We start from the raw sequence: 21050 nt of genomic DNA on the forward strand, positions 1-21050 counted from the left end.
GAACTAAGGGAGCTTCTTGCCAAGCGCCCGGTCACCGACCAGACTAGAGCTGGAAGTCGGGAGGCACATGGCACGGCCCGGACGCGGGGAGGAGACGTGCAGCCAGCACGACAGGGGAGCTACGAAGACAGAGACTCTGCTGCCGTGTCTGAAGGAGGGAGACCGCAGAGAAAACGCCTCAGACAGTCAGGAGTCGCCTCGCAAACGGGCACCTGATCCTGGCAGCCGGCCTGGCCCCGCAGGCTCAGGGACTGAGCTGGGTCAGAGCCAGGGGTGACTCTGCCCTGGCGTGGGTGGGCAGCGCTGCTCCGGCTAGTTAGGCCAGTGATTGAATCGGGGCCCTTTCCCCGTGGCACAGGAGCGGCAGAGCCCCCCCGTCCTGCGCTCGCTGCCCTTCCCCCGGGGTGGGGCTGTCTCCACTGCGGGGCTCCCGGCTCGGCCCCCAGCGGGCTAAGCGCTGGGGGAAGTGACAGGGGATGGGTCTATGGGGCAGAGGTTTGAACTGCCCCTTGCAGGGCTCTGCTGAGAGCCCCTTCCCCAGAGCCGGGGGGAGCTGGGTGGGGCTGTCCCCCCCCAGGAGCTGGCCAGGTAAAGGCCATGACCCCCGTCTCTCTCCCCCCCTGGGACCCCTCCCACCCCGCGGGCCTGGCTCTGTGCAGGGGTCAGCGGGCTCTGGCCCCAGGGCTGGCAGCGCGCGGGCTGCTGGGAGTTGTAGTCCCCGCCCCGCCGCCGGCCCCGCGGGGCCCCGCAGGAACACTACAGCTCCCAGGGTGCCCGGCGCGGCCAGCCCCGCCGCTCCCCCAGCCCAGCTGCCCGGGCGCCTGCGAGCCCGGCTCGTGGCTGGCGCGGCTCCGGCGGGAGGGAGCAGGGGGCCCCGCTGCCCCCCAGCCCGTCCCGGGACCGGGCTCCCCTCCCCGGGCGCGGTCCCGTTGCGGCGGAGCCGGGCCACGCGTGGCCGTGGGGCTGCCGCGCAGGTAGGACACGCGGGGGGCAGCTGGAGCAGGGGGCGCCCGACGCCGCGGTGATGGGCGCGGGGAGCTCAGTGCCGCTTGGATGGGCTGGGGGGGGCATTTCCTGCCCCTCTTTGATGCAGCAGCGCGGGGGGAGGGTCGGACTCCTGGGTCCCCCGCTGCGCCCTGTGCCCTGCCCGCGGGGGGTGGGGGAAGGGCTTAACCATGGGGCTGGGGAGAATATGGGGGAAAGGGAGAGAGGAGGGGAGGGGAGAAGGGAGACAGGATGGGGAGGGGGAGAATCTAGGCAGAGTTGGGGAGGGGGAGAGGCGATGCAGGAAGAGGAGGGCGGGATGAAGCAAGAGGGGAGGGGAGGGGAGGAGAAGACTCCACCGAAGGGGAAGGGAAGCAGAACAGGAAGGGGAGGGGGAAGAAGGGTTGTGCAGAGTGGGGGGAGGGGAGGAGGTGGAGCAGGAGGGGAAGGGACAGCCTGGGTGAGAGGGGAAGAGGGTCTGTGCAGAGCGGGAGGGGAGGCCGTGAACCAGGGGAGGGGAGAGGGTCTGAGCAGAGGGGAGGGGGGAGAGGGTCTGAGCAGAGGGGGAGGGGAGGGGGAAGAGGGTCTGAGCAGAGGGGGAGGGGAGGGTCTGAGCAGAGGGGGAGGACAGGCCGTGCAGCAGGGGAGAGGGTCTGAGCAGAGGGGGAGGGGCGAGTCTGGGCGAGGGGAAGAGGATCTGGGGGGAGGCCAGGCCATGTGGCAGAGGAGGGGGAGGCAGGCAGCTGGGCAGGAAGAGGAGGGGATAGTGCCAGCCCACAGAGAGGGAAGGGCTGGGCAGCTGGGGGAGGGCGGGGGAGAAACTGGGCAGGGGGCAGAGGGGCGGCACCCGTGGGAGACACCCCAGTTGCTGGGACAGTCTCAGCCCTGGGGTGTGATTCCTTGCTGGAGGGAGACGCCAGCGGGAGCCCAGGCAATGTTGCTGGTCCCCAGGCACAGACCTTGTGGGAGTGGGGCGTGAAGCCCTGTGAGCTAAGGGGACACCACAGCCAGCCGACACGGCTAGGAAGGGGTTAAGTGAGGCCTGCGGGGGAGAGAGCTGTGGCTGTTGGGGAAGCCGGCACCTGCTAGCTAAGGTGCTGCGCCTATGCCAGGCCTCCCTGAGAACGCCAGGGCCCACCATCTCCCTCGCCTTGTCTTCTCTACAGAGCCACCTCACGCCGACAGGACGCGTCCATCTCCACGCAGCCCCCCACGCTGTCCTCCGCCCGCCCGCCCTCCGCAGCCCCGGGCTAGCACGCTAAGGAGACAGCGTGTGCTCAGAGCCCGAGCTGCCAGCCCCGCAAACCCCGCCTGGGGTCTGACAGCCCCGCTGGGCCGTTCTCCCTCGCCCACCATCGCTGCCCATGGAGCACGAGCCGGAATAGGATGCAGCCCCCTCTCTTGGACCTGCGGAGCCGACCCAGCTCAGGAGTGAAGAGGAGTCGCTAAGGGTACGTGTGCACCGCGGTGAGAGGCCTGCGGCTCGGCTGGCCCGGGCGCAGGCTGCGAGGCTGGGTAGACATCCAGGCTCGGGCTGGGGCCTGGGCTCTGACATCCCGCAGTGTGGGAGGGTCCCAGTGCCTGGGCTCCAGCTTGAACCAGAACAGCTGCCCTGCGGTGTGATAGCCCTGCAGCCTGAGCCTCGGTGCCACGGGTTTATTGCCGTGTAGACATCCCGGAAGGGGCATGGGGCACCCAGGGAGCAGAGCATGGATCACTTGGGCCAGCTGAATCACTGTGTCCCAGCAGGCGGGTTTGGTCTGCTCTCCCCGTGATGCCTCCGCACACAATACTGGGGGACGGTCCCTGGTGTAATGCCGGCGAGAGTTTTCATTTCCCAGAAGATGGGAGCAGGGCTGCAAGCAGATCCCGCGTCCTAATGATAAAGGGGCCAAGCCTGAAGACAAACATCTAAGGCGCTACACGGGTCCCAATCGTACCATCCGCCCCGTGAGCGGATCTGGGCTCCAGCAGGTCAGCCCTACTTTAAAGATGATTCTTCCCCTCATAGCAACAAATGAAATGCTGAAAGCTTGAGCCAAGTGTAAGCCGCGCAGCAATGTCTGCCTGAGTTGAGGGACACCTAGCTTGGATGGGTGTGGAGTGCCCCATTCATCTCAATGGGATGTTAACTCTGAACCCTACAGATGGCAAGTAATAACCCAACAGTGCTAGCTAGTTGGGCAGAAGCGTCCAGCCAATGTGTTGACTCCACACTGTCAGTCAATCCTCCACCCATTCTCAGCTGCCAGTTGCCTCTCATGCAGCAGCTGAGACTTTCAGCTTCCCCCCAGAAGATGTTTGCGAAGCCTTTCTGTAATTTCGTTCAGGATTCGATAGCATGTTGAAAACTGAGTGTGTGGGGACACCATGAAGCAAAGTAGATTCAACATCCAAATACAGAGCGTGGAGCTGCGCTGCGTTACTCAGCTTCATCCCTGAGTCCACAGAAAGCTCCGTTTCCGAATGTATTTGAAGCTGCTGCAGACTTTCCACCAGAGGCTGCAGAATGTAGGCCCAGCTTCACGCAGAGCGCACCGAGCCCTGACTGTGATGCTGCCCCGGAGCTGAAGTGGATTAGCCCACGGGGACGTTTCCAAAGCCCCTGGGGTGCGTTCTCTGGGGTATCCCCGCTGAGCACGCTGCTCACTCAGCCGCGTGTTCTCATGGGCGGGCGTCTCTTGTTGTTGCAGGGCCCAGCGAGGCGTGAGGACGGGACCCCCTCCCCTTCTGGAGCAGTGGCAGAGCGCACGAGGAGCAGCACGAGACCAGAATGAGGGAGAACTATGATGCCATGATTGCTCTGGGTAAAAACTGCCCCCACCTGTGGTGTGTGCCCCACATTGCACAGGGAGTGCTCCGGGGAGAGCCAGCGAGGGGTACCTCCCCCTAAATTCCCTGGGGGGCTGGTGGATGGAGCAACAGCAGTGTCGGGGGCTCTCTACTGGCTGCAAACAGGCAGGCCCTGTGGTGTGTGGCTCAGGCAGGAGTCATTGCGACCCCAGCCCAGTGGCACTGTGCAGGAGTGTTATCTCCGCAGGGACTAAGGCCCTAGCTGGACTCCTCTCCTAAACGTACCCTCCGTCAGCCTTGGGGCGACTGGGTTTGCTGTGCCCGAGAGCCGGCGGGTGGCCCAGCCTGCCCTGCATGTGGCCAGCAGCCTCTGTTGTGTCTCATGCAGGGTCCCCCGTCGCCAAACCCGAGATTGTCCCGCGGATCGAGCAAGCCGAAGAGCCTCGTGCCAAGGCTCCTGGGGAGGCAGAGGAGAGGGAGGCCCCTGGCAGCGCCAGCCCAGGTCAGTGAGGGGCAGGGGCAGGGCTCTTTCCCAAGCGAGATGCTCCAGGTCCCGGAAGCAGAGTAAGGACATGGACTGAGCAGTGTTTGTGCCGTGTCAGGGCAGGAGGATCCGGGCACGGTTGTTGCTCTGCCAGCCTGGAGGTCCTGCTGAACCCCAGCCGCAGCGACTTGCCGTCGCTGGTGCTGGGCCCGAGGTTTGCGTCCTTTCCTGTGGGAAGCAGGAGCCCTTCTTGCACCTGGCGGGTGTCTCCCGGGGGCTGCGCTGGGGAGTGCAGCAGCCCCCGCTGGAGCTGTGAGCTTGTGGCACTGGTGCTGGCTGCCTGTCCCTGGCTGCAGGCACTTTGAGCTATTGCTGGGGCCCAACAAAACGCTTCCTGGTTCGGGGCGTGATTGCTTATGGGGCTGCCTCTCTCTGAGTGCTGCTGCCGGCTACGGGCAGCCCCGTGCTGTGTGCAGGAGGGAGCCTCTGCTGGCATTCGCAGGGAGGGGCGGTGGAACTCCCCTCTCCTCTCAGTCCGCCAGAGCCAGGATTTGCTGCCCTTCAGGCGCCATGATGCCACGGGTGATGGGCGACTTTATAAAACCCGAGGGAGATGGAGGGAGGTGCAGCCAGCCACTCCTGGGCTGCTTGTGACACTTCCTGAAGCGTGGGGGAATCTGGGCTTGATTCTCTCCCCCCCCGACAGGATCCGTAGTTCCCAAGCCCGAGATCGTCCCGCAAGGTGAGCGAGAGCAGCAGCAGCAGCAGCATGGTGGCGAGCAGCAGATGGGTCTGGAAGGACGAAAAGGCCCCGAGAGCAGCTGCTCAGGTGAGAAAACACCCCCCCCCCCCACGGCTGCAACCAGTGCGGCAAGCGCTTCAGCTCCAAGCGAACGCCCTAGCACCATCCGCTGCCGATGTGCCCCAGCCCTGCGGTGAGAGTGCTCGGTCTCCACAGCCCCGTCAGCCCTTGGCCAGCGAGGGGACCACAGGGCCCGTTCACATCCCTGGGCCGCGGGAGCTGCTCCGGTAGCTCAGCAGGGGGCGGTACTGGAATTGCTGGGCGTGGTTCTGTCCCTGAAGAAGCCAGGGATGTGGCTGGGGGGTCGGTGGGTTACCCGACGTGCTGGGCTGTCTGATTCCCCATCTCTCTCCCCTCCACCCGGGCAGATGACTGGCTCATCCGGACGGTGAAGGTGGAGGAGGACTATGAGGAGTGGCCCGCGAGTCTCAGCGCGGAGGCGCTGCTGTCGGGGCAGCTGCAGGGCAGCGGCTTGCTGCATCCCGACGGGGGCCACGGCTACCTGGGCGCCTGCAAGCTGGAGAGGCCGAGCCTGGAGGACTACGGCAGCTACGGCGACCTCCCGGGCTTGGCCCTGCAGCAGTGGCAGCTCCTGACCGAGAAGCCATATGGCTGCACTGAGTGCGAGCGGCGGTTCAAGGACAAGCTGACGCTGCGGCTCCACCAGCGGGTGCACACGGGGGAGAGCCCCTACGCCTGCGGGGAGTGTGGCCGCAGCTTCAGCCAGAAGCCCAACCTGGTGGCCCACCAGCGCACCCACTCTGGGGAGCGGCCCTTCCCCTGCGCCCAGTGCGGCAAGGGCTTCAGCAAGAAGGCCCACCTGACCCGGCACCAGCGCATCCACACGGGCGAGCGCCCCTACCAGTGCGCCCAGTGCGGCCGCTGCTTCAGCCAGAAGATCCACCTGGGATCGCACCAGAAGACGCACACCGGGGAGCGGCCCTTCCCCTGCGCCGAGTGCGGCCGGAGCTTCCGCAAGAAGACGCACCTGATCCGGCACCAGCGCATCCACACCGGGGAGCGCCCCTACCAGTGCGCCCAGTGCGCCCGCAGCTTTACCCACAAGCAGCATCTGGTGCGGCACCAGCGCGTGCACACGGAGCCGGAGCCGGAGCTGGGGGCGCTGGCCCAGCTGGAGACAAGTGCCCCCTGCAGGCTGCCAGGAGTGGCAGCGCCACCCCCAGGGTCCTTGCCGGAGCAGAAACCCTTCACCTGCCCCGAGTGCGGCAAAAGCTTCAGCTGGAAGAAGAACCTGACGTCGCACCAGCGGCTGCACCTGGAGGGGCGGCCCTTCTCCTGCGCCGAGTGCGGCCGCGGCTTCAGCGACAAGCGCCACCTGACCGCCCACCTGCGCAGCCACATGGGCCTCAAGCCCTACGCCTGCGCCTACTGCGAGAAGAGCTTCAGCCACAAGCCCAACCTGACCACGCACCAGCGCACGCACACCGGGGAGCGCCCCTTCGCCTGCCCCGACTGCGGCCGCAGCTTCACCCACAACCAGCACCTGGTGCGGCACCGCCGCGTCCACACCGGCGAGCGCCCCTTCGCCTGCCCCCAGTGCAACCGCAGCTTCAGCTCCCGGCCCAACCTCATCGCCCACACCAAGGCGCACTCGGGCAAGCGGCCCTACATCTGCGAGCAGTGCGGCCGCGGCTTCAGCCGCAAGTCCCACCTGGTGAGGCACCAGGCCGTGCACACCGGCACCCGCCCCCACGGCTGCAGCCAGTGCGGCAAGCGCTTCAGCTCCAAGACCAACCTGGTCCGGCACCAGGCCGTGCACACGGGGCACCGGCCCTACATCTGCACCCAGTGTGGCAAGAGCTTCAGCAGGAAGACGCATCTCCTGAGGCATGAGCGTACCCACGCTGCCCCCCTGCAGAGCGACAGGGGCAGCCCCTGGGCTGTGCACGACCCCCTGAGCCAGCAGGCAGCCTGCCTCTAGCGGTGCGGGACTAGTGACTCGCACGGCTCACCACCCCAAGGGACCAGCTGCTCTGCTGTGAGCTGGACAAAGTGCGGGCAGGTGCTGTGCCCTCAGTGCCAACCTGTAACCCCCCTCCCCGCCGTGCTATCCCAGCCCTGGGCTCCCTGCACATACACTGCTCTGCTTCACTCCCCTCTCACCCCCCCGTATCCCAGTCCTTCCTTGTCACCCTGGTTCAGACCCGACCTGCAGCCCCCTGCAATCCAGCCCGGGGCTCCCTCCCCCACCAGCTCTGCTGGTGCCACTCATTCCTGGCAGCCAGCCGTCGCAGTCCTTCTCTAGATCATCACTTCAGCCTGGCCCTGCAGCTCAGCCCAACTTGCCATGCCCACCTGGGGCTCCCCACCCTCACAGCTCTGCCACTCGCCCCCAATCCCAGCTCTCCGGTGTACGGACGGGACGGGAGAGAGAGAACTGGGAAGCTGCCTGAGTGTCCTGCAGTGAGACCCACTTCTGATCCAGACGTGCCTTGAGAGCCCAGCGTGCCGTTCACACAGCCCAGCCCTTACGGGCACGGGCAGGGACACCGCTGGGCGCAGCTGCCCTCAGCCTCGGCCTGTCCGTCATCCACCTGCTGAAAGTGATACAAACAGGACCTGGGAGACCAGCCCTTAACACCGCCTGGGGAGCTGGCCAGGCAGGAGACGGGGTTAGGACTCACCGCTGAATCATTCCTCAGCTAGAAAGGGGATAATACCGTTCCCTGAGCCAAATGGTGCCCTAAACGGTGTTGGGAACGGTGCTGGAGATGGGTTGGAAGTTGGCTTCTCAGCCTGCTCAGTTCCCCAGTCGCTGGCCAGGGCACCCAGCACTGGTCCGGCAAGAACTGTGGGCGAGCGAGAAAGGGGAGTCTCTGCTCTCTGCCTGAGAGGGGGCACTGCAGGGGACCCCCAAGCAAAGGGGCATTTGAATGTTAACGTCCCTCTGTAATTAAAGACGAAACTCAAGCCCGTTGGCTGGCTAGTGCTGCGAGCTGGGCGTTTCCTCCTTCACACCTGTCTGGGGGGTCTCTGAGGAGCCCTGCAGGGTGGGAAGCAGAGGCTGGGCACAGAACAATCGCCGAGACCTGCTCGGCTCCACGGTGAGACGGTCACAGAGTGGGAAGCTGGGACCGAGGGGCCTGCTCACAAGTTCCCGCCATACCTGCCAATAGCTTTGGAACAAACAAAAACGAGTTAATGTCCCGTTTGGGTGAAATCCCCCCAATCGCAGCCATGGCGGGAGGGCTGCCAGCTTCTCCCCGCAAAGCACAATTGCCAAGGAGTTAGTTTTGTCCCCACCTGCCCTTGGCCCCCTGTTCTACTTCCATTCATTCTGCACCACTCTGTCCCTGCATCAGCTGGTTCTGCCCCCTCAGCGCCACAGAAATCGTCGGCTCTGGCCCTGCAGCCCCAGCGATTCTCCACCTCTGCTCCTCCTGCAGCCGTGGAGGCCCTCCCCTCCGCCTAGGAGGGGGCAGCTCCGCAGGGGCCTGTTCCTACCTCCCTACCCAGCTTGAAATGGCTGGGTGCGGAGGGAGGGCGGAGCAGAGCCTCCCTGAGCTGTGCAGGCTGCTCCCTCTTCCTCATCCCTGACCCAGGATCTCATGGCAGGGCAGAGATAGGCCTGCTGTGGGCAGCAGGTTGGCCCCCCAGCTACCTGAATCTGGGTGGGGGCTTGGTGCCAGGCCTGGTGGGCAGCAGGGGAGCTTGTCTGTATTGCCAGGGTGCACTCACTGCGGGTGGCGCCGCCTCCTGGCCACCCTGGGGATGAGCTGTGCCAGGCATTGCACCCTCCACTGGCGGTGTCGTCACCCGTCCTGTCTCACCCTGCAGCCCCTCTCGCTCCAGGCACTGCAGCCACCTATTCCGGACTCGGCCCTCTGGCCCTTCTGAGGGTTACCCAAAGCCCTTCCACACCATTCCCAGGCAGTCCTCTGGCACTGTCCTGATGGTGCCACTTCCCTAGCAAGCGGTAGGGAAACCAGGGCCACTCACTACTCCAGCTTCCAGTCCAGGGACCCTGTACCTAGTGACTGCTCTGCTGTCCCTCAGCCCTTGTTCTCCTTCCTGCAGCTTCTGGTCCCCCTCTTCTCTGGGTGAACCACCTCTGACCTCCGACTGTCGGTGCCTCTCCCTGGGAGTGAATGCAGCCTGCAGACCCCTTCTGCTGCCAGCTTCCTGGCTTTATAAACGCAGCCCAGCTCCTCCCTCAGCTGGGCTTCATCAGGAAGTCAGGCCTTAGAGCCCTGGGCTCTCCTCCAGGTGGGGTCTAGGGTTAATGGGCCTAACTGACCCCTCCAGCCCTTGTGTGGGGTGGACGCAGGGACGGTGCCCTCCATCCACAGGCTGAGGGGGGAAGGCGGCTGAGCTCCATAGTCAGGAGGGGTGGGGCAGGCCTCACAATCAGTCCTGGAGATGGTGGGGGGGGGGAACTATCTGGCTGCATTTTTGACAGGGGAGGGGACCTTGCCCAGCCTGGGCTGTGAGCACCAGCTTGTTTTGCTGGTGCCTAGAGCCGCCCCTGGCTGTGAGGGGGGAGCTGCTCTGCTCACAGAGCTGCCAAGCCCCCCAGCAAGACACTTGAGGGGAAGCTGGGGACACAGACCCTGTGGCTTGCTCAGCCTGGTCACTCCCTGAAGCCTGCAGGGGCAGCAGCCAGTGCAAACGCCTCAGCAGGGAGTGCAGAGCTGATGGCATTCGGGTGGAGCGGGCCAGTGGCATGAGGTGGGCAAAGGCAGCCCTGGGGGCACAGCTGGGAACCAGACAGCAAAAATTGAGATGTTTGTACACGAATGCGAGGAGCCTAGGTAACAAAATGGAGGGACTAGAGCTACTGGTGCAGGAAGTGAAACCAGATATAGGGATAACAGAAACCTGGTGGAATAGTAGTCGTGACTGGAGCACAGGTAGTGAAGGCTCTGTGCTGTTTAGAAATAAAGGCCAAGGTGGTGGAGTAGCATTGTATGTCAGTGATGAGGTTAACTGCAAAGAAATAAGAAGGGATGGAATGGATAAGACTGAGTCTGTCTGGACAAAAATCACATTGGGGAAGAAAGCTACTAGAGCCTCCCTTGGGATAGTGCTTGGGGTGTGCTACAGACCACCGGGATCTGATTTGGATATGGATAGAGACCTCTTTAATGTTTTTAATGAAGTAAACACTAATGGGAATTGTGTGATCATGTCAAGTATCAGAGAGATAATGGGAGACTTTAACTTCCCAGATATAGACTGGAGGACAAGTGCTAGTAATAATAATAGGGCTCAGATTTTCCTGGATGCAATAACTGATGGATTTCTTCACCAAGTAGTTGCTGAACCAACAAGAGGAGATGCCATTTTAGATTTGGTTTTGGTGAGTAGTGAGGACCTCATAGAAGAAATGGTTGTAGAGGACAACCTTGGTTTGAGCGATCATAAGCTAATTCAGTTCAAACTACATGGAAGGATAAACAAAAATAGATCTGGGACAAAGGACATTGAGGTCAATGGTAATTGGGACAAATTACAACATGGTTTTACAAAAGGTAGATTGTGCCAAACCAACCTGATCTCCTTCTTTGAGAAGGTAACAGATTTTTTAGACAAAGGAAATGCAGTGTATCTAATTTACCTCGATTTCAGTAAGGCGTTTGACACGGTTCCACATGGGGAATTATTAGTTAAATGGGAAAAGATGGGGCTCAATATGAAAATTGAAAGGTGGATAAGGAACATGTTTCAGCTCCGATCTAGCCTAGACCAACCATGCACAAACCCCCCGTGGGTGGGTGTGACCAGACAAGAACCCTGCTCTCTCAGCTCCAGACACAGAGCTCTGTACCCTGGCTAGCACCAGCCCCTGTGTCGGATGGTTGCGGTTCAGTGCATATGGACTTTGCACAATGAGGCACTTTGGGGCGTGCACACCACACACAGTCCAGCTGGAGCTCATGGGCTTTGCTGGGCACTTGAACTCCCTTTCACTCTCCCGTACTGAATGTCACATCTCAGACAGGAGCCGGTTCCTCCCGCAGACAGGCAGCTCCTCGCACAGCTTCCAAAACCTGGCTCACCCGCCTGCCCATTCCATAGCTAAGCTTTTCCCAGCGTGCGACGCACTGAGCTGACTCCAGATTTACTCACTTGTTTAGGAAGGAAACCCCCCGGTCCCTGAGCTGTAAAGGGCTGAGGCCTGTATTCCAAGTGAGAAACCGTGGTTAGACACCCGGTGCCGTCCAAAGGGATTCACTTTTAAAGTATCCATCTTTGCCGTGAGCATTTCACTGATCATGTTGTAATAGTGAATGGAAGAGAGGCTAACCCATAGAAATGTGGTGTAAGGAGCCTGAGCCCCAATCACGTCTGCAAGGCACTTCAGCACCCCCTGCAGCCTGCCGGAGGTGTTCGAGGAAATCAGCAGCAACTCAAAGAGGCCTTGGTACCAAGTGCCTGACACATCCTGTTCAGGACAGAATTTCTGCCATGCCAGCCTTACAAAGCAAAGGGAAAGGATGGTAAAACGGCATTCTTTGTATGGGAGGTGTCTGGCCTTGCACTTCAGTGGACATGGAGGATGCTTCACTGGAAACCATCCAGCCCACCTGACAGATCAACACTCACAATTTAAAATATATATTTGCGTCCAAGAAATTCCAGGGTATTTTACTGGAGAGAGATATTACAAAGAGGCAAATGACACTACAGGCTTCAAGGAATGGGGGGGTGGGGTGTGAGCAGGGGCGGCTCTAGCGTTTTGGCCGCCCCAAACAGTCATGCTGCGCGCGCGAGCGCCGCGAGCAGGCACGCAGGACCCATGGATGGCACTGCTGGTGGGCTGGCGTGGCCGCTGGGGATCCCCGGCGGCGGGACGGCGGCGGCTCCGCAGGCCCGCCCCCCGCCGCCAGCGCGAGGTCCGGGAGGAGCAGCCAGCGCCCGGCGCCCGCCCGCCCCAGCGTCCCCCGCCAGGCATCCGTCTCTCCCGGGCCCGACCCACCTCCCGCATGCATGCGGCAGGCCGGCCCCCCCGCGCCGCGCCCCCCAGCCGCTGGGACGCCCTAAGATTTTTTTAGGCACTTTGCACTGCTTTTTGGTGGGGTGTGAGGAGGGTGGAGTGATAATTGGGAGCTTCTTAGGAATGCTTTATTACATGCTAAATGCTCCCCACAATTCTGCAATCATGTATGAAGGCTTCTCAATTTAAAAAAGAATATCATCCTCGTTAAGAGGGGAAGTGAAATTAGCAATTAAAAATAAAAATATAATCTATAACAAATGGAAAAATGGGGAATTTGATGGCAATGAATACAAACCAACCATTAGGAAAATACAGATAGTTGATAAGGGAAACTCAGCATAGCAGTGAAAAAAATCTATGGCTAGTGTAGTTAAGGACAAAAAGAAGGAATTCATTAAGTATACCAGGAACAAATTAAATCCTAACCATGGTATAAGTCTAATACCAGGTCAGGATGCTAAAATAGACCATCCTGATCCAGGAAAGGCAGAAGTATTGAATCAATATTTCTGTTCTGTATTTGGAATGTATTCCTATGTCATAGTGATAAGGAAATACCTTCTATTCCCACAGGAATCCTGTAGGGTGTTAAACAGCAACTACTGAAGTTAATTTTTTAATCGGCGGGACTGGATAACTTGCACCCAAGCATATGAAAACAATTGGTTGAAGAGCTCTCTCAACCACTAATGTTGATTTTGAACAAACTGTGGAATACCAAGGAAGTTCCGGAGGACTGGGGAAAATGCTGTTGTTGTGCAAATATTTTAAACATTTAAATGACGCCAAACAGGATGAGCTGAGTGACTAGACCAGTTAGCCTGACAAGAGTCCTGGGCAAAATCGTGACAAGGCTGCTCTGGGGTGCAGTCAGCAAAGACTGACAGGGTGGCAGCCTGACTAACGGCAATCACCGTGGCTTTATGGAACACAGGTCTTGTCACACCCATTTTACATCACTTTGTGATGAGATTACAGGTTTGGCTGATAAAGATAACTGATGACATGATGTAGCGATGACCTCTGCATGGCTTTTGTCTGAGTCCCACATGACATTCTGTTAAAAAGACTAGCACTATACAAAATCCATGTGCCCATATTAAATGGATTAAAAACTGGCTAGCTGAGAGATCATGAATGTAATAGCAAACGAGAATCATCGTCCTTTGGGGGGGTTTCTCCTGGTGTCTGTTTTGTCCCAATGCCGGGCACTTGAACTCCCTTTCTCAAGCGTCTGGAAGAAAAGAGAAAACCTTTGCTGGTAACATTTGCAGATGACACCACAAACATTGGCAGAGTGGTCAGTGATGATGGGCACGGGTCAGTTATACAGACCGATCTGGAGCACTTGGTAAGGTGGGCAGGCTCATTGGACTAGTCATTCATTCATTCTCTCGCTGTAGCCCTGTCACTGGGTCGCAGAGAGAGTGACTCTGTATGTAATCCAGTGCTCAGGGCACACCCCCGAGCCCCCGCTCTAATCCCTCAGTCATTATTTATCCACAGGGGAAAAGCTTCATAGAGGAGACTGTCGGAGCCTAATATCAGGCTACTCCATAGCTCAGTGATTAGGGCATGCTTGGGAGAGCCCTGTTCAAAGCCTTTCTCCTTCCCCAATGGAGGGGAAAATTGAACCTGGGTGAGAGCTCTAACTACGGCAGTATTGCCAATCCCAAATGGTCAAAAATCATGAGTCAGGCTCACCAAAATTCACGAGATTGGCTTTAAAAGCGGGAGATTCTGTAAAAAAATGATAGATTTGGCATTCTTTTGATTTGCCTCTTGCTTGTTGAGCCCTTAGGGTCACATTTTGAAGCTTTCTTCACAGCCAGGAGGGGTAGAAACGTACTTGTTCTTTAAGAATGAAGGCTGAAATCATCAGAGAGCCACGTGACTCCAGGAGCTGGGGCTTTAAGGAAAACAGGCATTGTCACAGCAGAGCAAAGGCTCTGTGGGATGGAACAGGTGGCTTGGTGCTCAAAGTCAAGAACAGAAATAAATAAAACATGGCACTAAGCCCCTTATCTTCCCCCAGCAGGGACTGGCCTGTCCCAGCCTGGCGGGCACAGCTGGTGGGGGCTCCCCGAGGACTGAGACTGCAGGGCTGAAACCCCTTAGGATGGCCCCAAGGGTACATTAGGCCCAGAGCCGTGCAGCCAGCTCACCTTCCCTGAACCCTGCCCTCAGCCATCTGGAAAGGGAGACATACACCAGTGTCGTCTGCACCCCTGGGCCAGAGCAGTGTTGGGGGGCAGCCAGTTTCCCTCCATTCTCCCGCTCTGCGGGGCACTGGGGATGGAGGGTGGCCAGGCCGGGGGGTCTGCATGTCTGGGGTGGGGTGGTAGAGGCACGACTGGCAGCTGGCGAAGGGGTCCTGGATTCAGGGGGCTCGCGGGTCCAGGAGAGGGGGTGGGGGTAGGCTGGGTCTGAGAGCTGCCCCTGACTCTGGCAGGGGAGGGGGGGGGAGATCCCCTCCTGACTCAGCCTCACGTGGGCACCTGGGGCTATGGCCATTTGGCTGGAGCACTGGGCAGACAGCCTGGCCCTGCACACTGCCAGCCCCCTGAGTTCATGGCAGCAGGGCCCATCGAGCATTTACCCGAGACCCTGACCCCACAACTGCCAGGGGTGAGACCACACTCCCCTCAGGCGGGGGTGCAGAGGCAGTTTGGGGGGGTCAGTCAGTCATAGAATCTCAGGGTTGGCAGGGACCTCAGGAGGTCTCTAGTCCAACCCCCTGCTCAAAGCAGGACCAACCCGAGACAGATTGTTGCCCCAGATCCCTAAGTGGCCCCCTCCAGGATTGAACTGACACCCCTGGGTTTAGCAGGCCAATGCTCACACCACTGAGCTATCCCTGCCCCACGCTCCCCTCAGGCACGAAGTCCCCAGGCAGTTTGGGGGGGGGGGGTCGGTCCGCACTCCCCTCAGGCAGCCCCTCCCCCCGGAAGGGAGCTGTCATTCACCTCTGCAGTGCCTTCCACCCCTCCCCCTCAACCCCTAGAGGAGAACGGGGCGGCCATTTTGAGAGAGGGCAATGGAGCTTCGAGCCCCTTGCAAACAATGGGAGATGGCGGCCATCTTTACTACTGGCACGGCGGGGGCGGGGTCAGCAGGCCCTGTCGGGGGGAGGGGGGAGCCGGCGGATTGTTGTTGCTGCTGCTGCAGGGTAAGGGGAGGGGGCGGCTCTGTGCTGGGAAGGGGGAACCGCCACCCCCACCTTCGGGCACCCGGCACCCAAGGGGGCGGTGGCTGAGGCCAGAACAAAGGATGGGAGCGGGGGCAGGGGCTCGGTGGGGGGCTCTGGGCTGCAGGGAGTGGGGGCTGCAGGGAGGTGGGGTGGGGCTGAGCAGAGAGTGGGGGCTACAGGGAGTGGGGCAGGGACTCAGTGGGGGCTCTGGGCTGCAGAGAGTGGGGTGGAGGCTGAGCAGAAAGTGGAGTGGGGCTGCAGGGAGGTGGGGTGGGGCTGAGCAGAGAGTGGGGGGCTACAGGGAGTGGGGCAGGGACTCAGTGGGGGGCTCTGGGCTGCAGGGAGTGGGGTGGAGGCTGAGCAGAAAGTGGAGTGGGGCTGCAGGGAGGTGGGGTGGGGAATGAGCAGAGAGTGGGGGCTACAGGGAGTGGGGAGGGCTCGGTGGGGGCTCTGGGCTGCAGGGAGTGGGGCTGCAGGGAAGGGGCGGGGCTCGGTGGGGGCTCTGGGTTGCAGGGAGGGGCAGGGCTCAGTGGGGGGCTCTGGGCTGCAGGGAGCAGGGCGGAGGCTGAGCAGGAGTGGGGCTGCAGGGAGCGGGGCGGGGGCTGAGCAGGGGGCTGCAGGGAGGTGGGGTGGGGCTGAGCAGAGAGTGGGGGGCTACAGGGTGGGGGGCAGGGCCTCAGTGGGGGGCTCTGGGCTGCAGGGAGTGGGGGCTGCAGGAAGTGGGGTGGAGGCTGAGCAGAGAGTGGGGGCTACAGGGAGTGGGGCAGGGGCTGGTGGGGGCTGTGGGCTGCAGGGAGCGGGGCTGAGCAGGGAACAGGGCGGGGGCTGAGCGGGGCTGCAGGGAGGGGGCGGGGGCTCGGTGGGGGCTGTGGGCTGCAGGGCGGGGGCTGAGCAGGAGTGGGGCTGCAGGGAGGAGGCGGGGGCTCGGTGGGGGCTCTGGGCTGCAGGGAGCAGGGCGGAGGCTGAGCAGGGAGTGGGGGCTGCAGGGAGCGGGGTGGGGCTGAGCAGGGAGTGGGGCTGCAGGGAGTGGGGTGGGGATGAGCAGAGAGGAGGGCTACAGGGTGCAGGGGCTCGGTGGGGGCTCTGGGCTGCAGGGAGTGGGGGCAGCAGGGAGTGGGGCTGCAGGGAGCAGAGAGGGGGCTGCAGGGCAGGGGCTGGTGGGGGCTGTGGGCTGCAGGAGCGGGGCGGGAGGCTGAGCAGGGAACGGGGCTGAGCGGGGGCTGCAGGGAGGGGGCGGGGGCTCGGTGGGGGCTCTGGGCTGCAGGGAGCGGGCGGAGGCTGAGCAGGAGTGGGGTGCAGGGGCTGAGCAGGGAGTGGGGCTGCAGGGAGCAGGGTGGGGCTGAGCAGAGAGTGGGGGGCTACAGGGAGTGGGGCAGGGGCTGGTGGGGGGCTGTGGGCTGCAGGGAGCGGGGGCTGAGCAGGGAATGGGGAGGGGGCTGAGCAGTGGGTGTTCTCCCCTATGTATAATGACAGGTTTCAAATGTGTTAGTCTCCAAGGTGCCACAAGTGCCCCTGTTCTTCTCCCCTATGCAGGTGCTGCCCTGCTGGAGGCTCCATCTTTTAGCCACAGGAGCCAGGTTTGTCTCCTTGGGAGGCTCTTTTCTAAGGCTGCAGAGGTTAATCCCGGCGTCCCAGCTCAGCTAACTACAAGGGGCCTGGGCCTGCAAGCTGCTGAGCTCCCATTGCAAGCAGCGTGAGGCACGGCTGCCTAGCTCCTGTGGCTGCTGGGTTTCTCCCCAGAGGTGGCTGCGTTTCAGTGGCAGTTCCCCACAGATTTGTGAAGCACATGGAGGCAGGCCAGGCCTCTGCACAAATAACCCATAGGCAGCTTTAAGGTGGCTGGGCAGCTCCCAGCCCACTCCCCTCTCCAGCCCTGAGGCTCCTGCCTGGCAGATCCACTAGACCAGGGGTTCTCAAACTTCATTGCACTGTGACCCCCTTCTGACAACGACAATTACTGCACAACCCCAGGAGAGGGGACTGAAGCCTGAGTCCGCCTGATTCCCACTGCCCCGGGTGGGGAAGCAAAGCCAAAGCCTGAACCTCACTGCCCTGGGCGGGGAAGGGCTCAAAGCTTCCGTCCCAGGCAGGGGGCCTGTAACCTGAGCCCCACCACCCAGGGCTGAATCCCTCAGCTTCAGCTTCGGCCCTGAGCAGTGAGGCTCAGGCTTCAGCCCCGAGCCCAGCAAGTCTAAGCCAGCCCTGGTGGTCACAACCCACAGTTCGAGAACTGCTGCACTAGACAAAAGAGCAACCGGGACAGAGAAGCTAGAACCCCTCTCCTCTGTCCTGCTCACTGCTGCACCCGCCAAGTCAGACCCATGTCCCCCCGGGCTCAGCTTGGCAGGCAAGCAGGGAACAGCATTTGGGAGCAGAAGGGCTGAGCACGTTTGGGGCGGGGCATGGACAGAGGAGGGCACCACATGGCTTTGGGGTGGGGGAGTGGATGTTTTGCAGGGGAGAGAGTACTGGAGGGTGTGTGAGGGAGGGGGTTCTGGGGGGGTGAGAGAGGCAGCACAAGGCAGGGCAGTGTGAGTGTGTGTGCATGTGTGAGAGAGACACAGCGACCTGGTGAATGGGGACAAGTGTGGATTCGGGGAGGTGTTGATTTTCATGGGATGAGGGGGAAAGACTGGGAGAATAAACCACAGAAGGACTGAGCGGGGAGGAGAGACTGCGAGGGGGAGAAGTGACCAGCCCCCATTGACAAGCCCGAGAGCTCCCAGCATCTGTCCCAGCGGAGTCTGGTGCTGCTTAGCTCTGCCACTGTTGTAATTCTTTAGAATCAGGCTGGTTACCCTGGTGTGTCCGCAGGAGCTGGGCCGGTAACCTATAATTTAAATCTGCTTCTGTACCAAATGATTGCAGGGTAGTTAATATGACACCAATTTTTAAAAAGGGCTCAGGGGTGATCCCGGCAATTACAGTACCGGGCTAACTAGTTGAAACTAGTTTGAACAATATTGTCAGAGATATAGATGAACATAATTTGTTGGGGAAGAGTCAACATGGTTTTTGTAAAGGGAAATCATGCCTCACCAATCTACTAGAATTCTTTGAGGGGGTCAGCAAGCATGTGGACAAGGGGGATCCAGTGGACATAGTGTATTTAGATTTTCAGAAGCTTTTGATAAGGTCCCTCACCAAAGGCTCTTAAGCAAAATAAGCTGTCATGGGATAACAGGGAAGGTGCTCTCATAGATTGGTAACTGGTTAAAAAATAGGAAACAAATCGTAGGAATAAATGGTCAGTTTTCAGAATAGAGCGAGGTAAATAGTGGTGTCCCCCAGGGATCTGTATTGGGTCCAGCTGTATTCAACATATTCATAAATGATTTAGAAAAAGCAGTAAATGGTGAGGTGGCAAAATTTGCAGCTGATACAAAACTACTCAGGATAGTTAAGTCCCAGGCAGACTGTGAAGAGCTACAAAAGGATCTCACAAAACTGGGTGGCTGGGCAACAAAATGGCAGATTAAATTCAATGTTGATAAATGCAAAGTCATGTACGTTGGAAAAGATGATCCCAACTATACATATAAAATGATGGGGTCTAAATTAGCTGTTGCCACTGAAGAAAGATCTTGGAGTCATTGTGGATAGTTCTCTAAAATCATCCACCCAAAGTGCAGCGACAGTCAAAAAAGCGAACAGAATGCTGGGAGTCATTAAGAAAGGGATAGATAATAAGACAGAAAATATCATGTTGCCTCTATATAAATCCATGGTGCGCCCACATCGCGAATAGTGTGTGCAGATGTGGTCACCCCATCTCAAAAAAGATATACTGGAATTGGAAAAGGTTCAGAAAAGGGCAACAAAAATGATTAGGGGTCTGGAACAGCTGCCATATGAGGAGAGATTAATAAGACTGGGACTTTCAGCTTGGAAAAGAGATGACTAAGGGGGGATGTGATAGAGGTCTATAAAATCATGACTAGTGTAGAGGAAGTAAATAAGGAAATGTTATTTACTCCTCATAACACAAGAACTAGGGGTCACCAAATGAAATTAATAAGCGGCAGGATTAAAACAAACAGAAGGAAGTATTTTTTCACACAGTGCTCAGTCAATCTGTGGAACTCCTTGCCAGAAGATATTGTGAAGGCCAAGACTATAACAGGGTTCAAAAAGAACCAGATAAGTTCATGGAGGACAGGCCATCAGTAGCTATTAGCCAGGCTGGGCAGGGATGGTGTCCATAGCCTCTGTTTGCCAGAAGCTGAGAATGGGCCCCCTGTTCTGGTCACTCCCTCTGGGACACCTGGCACTGGCCACTGTCAGAAGACAGGACACGGGCTGGATGGACCTTTGGGCTGACCCAGCCTGGCCGTTCTTATGTGCCCCGGCCTGACCTGGCAGCGACGGGCAGCTGCTCTCCTGGGGCTGCTTCGTAGGATTCTGAGCTTCCTTTCTGCTATTGTAGGTCCAGAACTGGCGGATTCTTCATCTTCCCCAGCACTGTGTGTCCCTGGGCGTGTCCTGAGAAACTGGGCTCCCAGCTCCAGATGCGTGGGCCTGGCCCGGACACCCAGAGACCCCAAGCAGGGCCCCCCGCGCTGCCTCACCCAGAACAAGTGAGTAACAGCAGCTGAAGCTCCATGGCTTCCTGTGGACGGACACCAGGATGGGGGCAGCCAGGCAGCGAGGCTGAGGAGCCATGGAGGTCTTAGGAATGAACTGAATTAAGTGTTCTTTGTGAGCAGGCTTGCTACCTACCTGGAAATCAACGAGCAGCGGCAGCCGGCAGCCTCCCGCCCCTAGAATCCTGCCTCTGGTGCCTTCTTGGTAATCCCGAGGCCGCTCTGCCAGCCTGGCCCAGCCACAAGTGCTGCTTTGAACTCTGCACTCACGGAGGGGACTCTGCCTCTCCCCTAGCTCGGAAGGCATCGCCCTACCTTGGGTCTGCAGCACCTGGCTCAGCCGCTGTCAACGAGCACGTCTCCTCCTGTTGAGGGGAAGGAGAGGGTATGGGGCAGGGTGACACCACTTGCTTCGCCAGCTGCCTTTGACCCTGGGTGTTTCCCTCCCCGAACCTGCTCCTTTTCGCTAGGCATGTTGCCGGTAAAGAAAAGCAAGCTGCGGAAGCAGAGGACAGTCGGCGGCTCGGCCATGCCGAGCCCTGACGTCTGTGCCACTTTGCCCAGGGCCATAGGAGAGCGTGCCGCGGGCGCTTTCCCCTTCGCCGTAGCTGCTGATGCCCATCTCCTCAATCTGCCTCCGGGCTCCGACCACGAGCACGTCCCCGAGATTGAGATCAAGCTGGAGTTTAGTGACGAGGAGGAGGAGGGCCATGAGGGCGGCACGCTGGGATTCATGGCGGCCTGTGGGGAAGGGAGCCATGAGAGGAGGAAGGCCGAGCTGGCCCCCCGGAGTGTGGGCAGCCAGCCTTGCGTCACGGCCAGCTGGCAAACCCCTTCCTCCATGCTGGGTGTAGACAAGGCTCTCCTGGAGGGATGGGCAGCGAAGCGCCCCGCACCTCCAGCCTTCGGCCTCCCTGTCCGCACCCGGCGCCGCAAGACCACCTCTGAGGTGTGGCAGTTCTTCTCCCCGGATGCCAGCGACCCCTGCCGGGCCATCTGCACCCTGTGCCAGGCCAGTGTCGGGCGCGGCAAGCTGAGGGGCCACTGCAACACCACCGCCCTGAAGCGCCACCTGGAGGGCAAGCACCCGCTGCAGTGGGGGCGGAGGAAGAGAGCAGGGCGCAGGGCCCAGGAGGAGGAGGAGGAGGAGAATGAGGAGGAAGAGCAGGTGGCGAAGGAGTTTCCCTCGCAGGACACTGTGTTTGGCATCAGCCATGCTCTGTGCTCCCCTGCCCAAGTGCCCCAGGGTGGCC

General features: G+C 60.1%; 1 protein-coding gene across 2 annotated transcripts; it reads left to right on the forward strand.

Annotated features, from left to right (window-relative positions):
• The first annotated feature begins 823 nt into the window (after positions 1-823).
• Positions 824-9177, forward strand: ZNF467 (zinc finger protein 467). 2 transcript variants are annotated; one of them, XM_039522622.1, is made up of 6 exons: positions 837-974; positions 2151-2435; positions 3678-3791; positions 4166-4279; positions 4968-5090; positions 5432-9177. In XM_039522622.1, the coding sequence occupies exons 3-6, from the start codon at positions 3758-3760 to the stop codon at positions 7003-7005; spliced, it is 1845 nt and encodes a 614-aa protein (XP_039378556.1). In that variant the 5' UTR covers positions 837-974; positions 2151-2435; positions 3678-3757; the 3' UTR covers positions 7006-9177. The 2 variants fall into 2 exon arrangements, with proteins under 2 accessions (XP_039378557.1, XP_039378556.1); XM_039522623.1 differs by lacking the exon at positions 4166-4279 and having other exon boundaries at positions 824-974.
• Positions 9178-21050: the final 11873 nt, after the last annotated feature.

Source organism: Mauremys reevesii, linkage group 2 (assembly GCF_016161935.1).
Source record: "Mauremys reevesii isolate NIE-2019 linkage group 2, ASM1616193v1, whole genome shotgun sequence".
Classification (NCBI taxonomy): Eukaryota; Metazoa; Chordata; order Testudines; family Geoemydidae; genus Mauremys; species Mauremys reevesii.

Bases quoted from the DNA above. Each gene is read 5' to 3' on its own strand.
- ZNF467 (XM_039522622.1), top strand. From the start codon at position 3,758: ATGAGGGAGAACTATGATGCCATGATTGCTCTGG. The intron at 4,280-4,967 runs GTCAGTGAGGGG...CCCCCCCGACAG, and splicing joins CCCTGGCAGCGCCAGCCCAG to GATCCGTAGTTCCCAAGCCC. The intron at 5,091-5,431 runs GTGAGAAAACAC...CCACCCGGGCAG, and splicing joins CCCCGAGAGCAGCTGCTCAG to ATGACTGGCTCATCCGGACG.